Source organism: Arachis duranensis, chromosome 4 (assembly GCF_000817695.3).
Source record: "Arachis duranensis cultivar V14167 chromosome 4, aradu.V14167.gnm2.J7QH, whole genome shotgun sequence".
Classification (NCBI taxonomy): Eukaryota; Viridiplantae; Streptophyta; class Magnoliopsida; order Fabales; family Fabaceae; genus Arachis; species Arachis duranensis.
Genome location: NC_029775.3, coordinates 56,707,856 through 56,712,153, shown reverse-complemented (window position 1 = coordinate 56,712,153; position 4,298 = coordinate 56,707,856). Strand labels below are relative to the sequence as shown.

General features: G+C 33.1%; 1 protein-coding gene across 1 annotated transcript; it reads right to left on the bottom strand.

Annotated features, from left to right (window-relative positions):
- Positions 1 to 820: 820 nt before the first annotated feature.
- On the bottom strand, positions 821 to 1,432 carry LOC107484493 (uncharacterized). The gene has a single exon (XM_016105054.3). The coding sequence runs from the start codon at positions 1,243 to 1,245 to the stop codon at positions 952 to 954; it is 294 nt and encodes a 97-aa protein (XP_015960540.1). The 5' UTR covers positions 1,246 to 1,432; the 3' UTR covers positions 821 to 951.
- Between the last annotated feature and the right edge of the window lie 2,866 nt (positions 1,433 to 4,298).

Here is a 4,298-nt window from a genome sequence, read left to right as displayed (position 1 = left end):
TTTATAATAAAATTAATATTTACTTACTAAAATAAAAATAACATATAAAAATAAAAAAAATATATTTTTATATCAAAAGCAAAATAATATATGAAAAATATATCAAAACATACTTTATTAAATTATATTATAATTTTTTTATTATTTTCAATACTCTTTTATTTAATATTCTTTTAAGCTATAAATTTTAATTATTTATGATTTTATTATTAGTTATACTTTATTTTTTATTTATTTTGTTCTTTTTAATGTGATCAATAATTTATGTTATAGCAAAATTATAATAATAAATTAATATACAAGAATTATACTTAAAATTTTTTAACAGAATCAAATAAAAAATAAAATTTTTTAAAAAAAAATATAATTATATATTTGAAATATTTAAGTACTAAAGAGACTACAAGTAAGAAAATAAAGGTAGAATTGATAAAAAATAAATAAATTCAATCCGAACATAATTTTCTAAACGCAAAAACTATAATTTCTAACTTTTTATAAACGCACGTTAGAACGTAAAATTATTTTAGCGTTTAGAACAAAAAAGTATCCAAATATAAAGAAGAAGCATTCAATGGACTCAAACGTGCTTCTCTTCTTTCTAACGCTAAACCAAATATAGCCATAATCTTTCCATATTCATCTAAAAAGTTGCATGTTCGATTCCTGTCTATAATAAAAAAATAATCTCTACACAACTGTATATAAATTCATCAATTTCGCTATCTAATTAATAAGAGAATGATAAACAACAAGTCAACAAATATTTTTAAACTACATTTCATATTAATTAATTATTAATAATTATAATAATTAATGATTACGTAAATTTTAAAGTTGATTGATTAAAAATTATTTACCGATAATTTTTCTAATTTATCATCACAAACTCAATTTAAGGCCCTAGCTGGGGGTGGGGGGAGAACAAAGAGTGATTATTCACAAATTTTCTTACATCAAAATTGCATATCGCATGCTATCATTTACCATAAGCTGATTCATCTCAGAAATTTGTGCAATCTCAGCGGAGGCCCAAACCCCAGCATGATGAGAGCCATTATTAACATGAGGATGAGAGACACAAGAGAGAATTGACATTGGAGCTTGAAGAATGTAACACACAATGCTCCAACCATGTTCTCCTCCTCCTTCTCCTCCTCTGTCTAACATGCTCTCATCGGCCACCCTAGAGCTCTTCTTCATGTTCTGAAGATTCCTTCTCACCGCATCAACCACGCGCCACATCTTCAAATCCGATATATGTGCGTGTGCGTGTCTCTTGCGTTCTCTCAAGAAAATTAACAGAGATTATACAATATAAATTTTGTACAATTGCAATAATCGTTCAATCCCAAAACTTTAGAAGCATTCTATCTGCAAATATGAACTCACAAGAGATAAAATATATGGGTCCGAACTTGGAAGTGCCAGCCCCTTTCAGTTTTAAAGAGCCAACCAACTGTTATTAGCATATTTATTTGGAGTAGTGCCCTATTTTTTTATCTCTTTTTTCATTCATAGGTGGGGCCCATTACGTGCAACATACCGACAAAACTAGAATTAATATTTAATGCCAAAGTGTAATAATGGTTTTTCAATTTTCTGAAATTTGAGTTTACATTTGATGATTTGTACATTAGTTTTTACAAACTCATAATGATGTTACTATTTGAGCTAACAATTTAAAGGTATAATCTTAATAAACTGTTTACTTTGGGTATAAAAAATTGAAGTGTGGCTCAAAATTCATTCGCACATACATGAAGTGACAAAAAGGTTCTAGCTTCAAATCTTATCGGAATGTATATTGTAACCAATCATTTAGATGAGAAAGAACATAAAGGGAATCATTACCGTCCGATGATTGATCTTTTATTTTCGACATTGCACTTGTATATTGCAACAAATTGTCAGATTGATGCAAAGTTCTTAAGATTCCCCACAAGTTTTATCCTGTTTCGTTCGGAGAATCAATGCCTGAAACCAGGCCAGCAAGTGATGGAGACCTATGTGGTTGTATGAATTAAGGAATTGTTCAATAATTAATACCATCTCTCCACTAAGGAAGCCTCACATAATTTAGTTCTCTATTATATATTATTGATGGGTGGGAAATTAGATTCCAACACAAATTCACTGGCAAGTATACCAAGTCGCATCAAGTAGTAATAACTCACTTATAGTGAGGTCGATTCTAAGGGATTGATGGATCAAGCAACTTTAGTAGGTGATTAGTTTAGTCAAGCTAACAGTGATGATTTGAGTGAAATTGAAGCAATAGAAAGTAAATTGTAGTGAATTGTAAATGGCAGAATGTAAATTAGACAGAAGCTTAAATTGGCAGAAGGTTAAAGAGCAAGAAAAGTAAATTGCATTAAATGAAAAGGGGATTTGGGAGCAAGGAAATTAAAGAAGTATTAAATCAAAACTCGGGACAATTGCAGGAATTGTAAATTGCACGAAATGTAAAGGGGGTTGGGTGCAGAAAATTTAAAGAAAGAAGTAAATCAAACAATTGAAGAGATCTTGAGAACAAGTAATCAAGAGATTTAAAGTGCAGGGAAATTAAATTCAGATCACAGTAAGCTCAAACGAAGAATTACAGAGAGTAAAATTGCAGAAGAGAAGATTCAGAAACTGAAATTTCATAAGCCCACATGAATTCAATACTTGAAATGTAAAGATGCAGAAAAATTAAAGTGTTTCAAAGAGAGTTTTCTATTCTATCCTACTCCTATTGCTCTCTAGCAGAGCCAACCTTTTTTCTAAAATGAAAATGATGCCTTATATAGGCTTTTTACAAAATTCAAAATGAAATTGAAATTGAAAACAAATTACAATTAAAATGAAATTCCTAATCTAATTGTTTCTTGTGCTTTCATGTCAATGGGCTTTGCTTGCTTTGGGGCTTCAATGAAATGCGTTGATTTGGATTTTGGCCTTGCTTGAAGCAATGAGGAATGATTCTTAGTGATGGGTATTGACAACTAACTTTCATATTTTGTATAGGTGCAAATTGGAATTGAATTGGCTTTACAGTTGGTTATCACGTTTGAGGGCAAACGTTGGGCCAAACGTCCTTTGAAAAATGGTTTCTGGTTTGCTGTCATTGACGTTCGACTCAACGTTGGAGGGCCAATGGTGCACGAAATTGTGTATGCCAATATTAATGGACTTTTTACACAGCTTCGCACAATTAACCAGCAAATACACTGGGTCGTCCAAGTAATACCTTACGTGAGTAAGGGTCGAATCCCACGGAGATTGTTGGCTTGAAGCAAGCTATGGTTATTTTATTATTCTTAGTCAGGATACCAATAGGGTTCTTTAGTTTCATATTAAGTAAAAAGGGCATAAAATAAATACTTATTGTGCAATAATGGAGAATATGTTGGAGTTTTGGAGATGCTTTGTCTGCTGAATTCTTGTAACATAATGCTTCCTCACTTTCAAAAGTGCAAAGTCCCTTCCATGGCAAGCTGTATGTAGGGTGTCACTGTTGTCAATGGCTACTTCCCATCCTCTCAGTGAAAACGGTCCAAATGCTCTGTCACAGCACAACTAATCATCTGTTGGTTCTCGATCATGTCGGAATAAGATCCATTGATCCTTTTGCGTCTATCACTACGCCCAACACTCGCGAGTTTGAAGCTCATCACAGCCATTCAATCCCAGAATCCTACTCGGAATACCACAGACAAGGTTTAGACATTCCGGATTCTCATGAATGCCGCCATCAATTCCAGCTTATACCACGAAGATTCTGATTAAGGAATCTAGGAGATACTCATTCAATCTGATGTAGAATGGAGGTGGTTGTTAGGCACATGTTCATGGGGTGAGAAAGGTGATGAGTGTCACGGATCATCACCTTTTTCATATTGAAGCGCGAATGAACATCTTAGATAGGAACAAGCATGTTTGAATGGGAAACAAAAATAATTGCATTAATTCATCGAGACGCTACAGAGCTCCTCACCCCCAACAATGGAGTTTAGAGACTCATGCCGTCAAAGAGTATAAAATTCAGATCTGAAAAATGTCATGAGATACAAAATAAATCTCTAAAAGTTGTTTAAATATTAAACTAGTAACCTAGGTTTACAGAGAATGAGTAAACTAAGATAATTGGTGCAGAAATCCACTTCTGGGGCCCACTGGTGTGTGCTGGGGCTGAGACTAAAGCTTCTCACGTGCCTGGGCTATTTCTGGAGTTGAACGCTAGGTTGTAACGTGTTTTTGGCGTTGAACTCCGACTTATAACCTGTTTCTGGCGCTGGACGCCAGACTACAACATG

Excerpts from the sequence above, each read along its gene's own strand:
- LOC107484493 (XM_016105054.3), bottom strand. The coding sequence starts at position 1,245 with ATGTGGCGCGTGGTTGATGCGGTGAGAAGGAATCTTCAGAACATGAAG.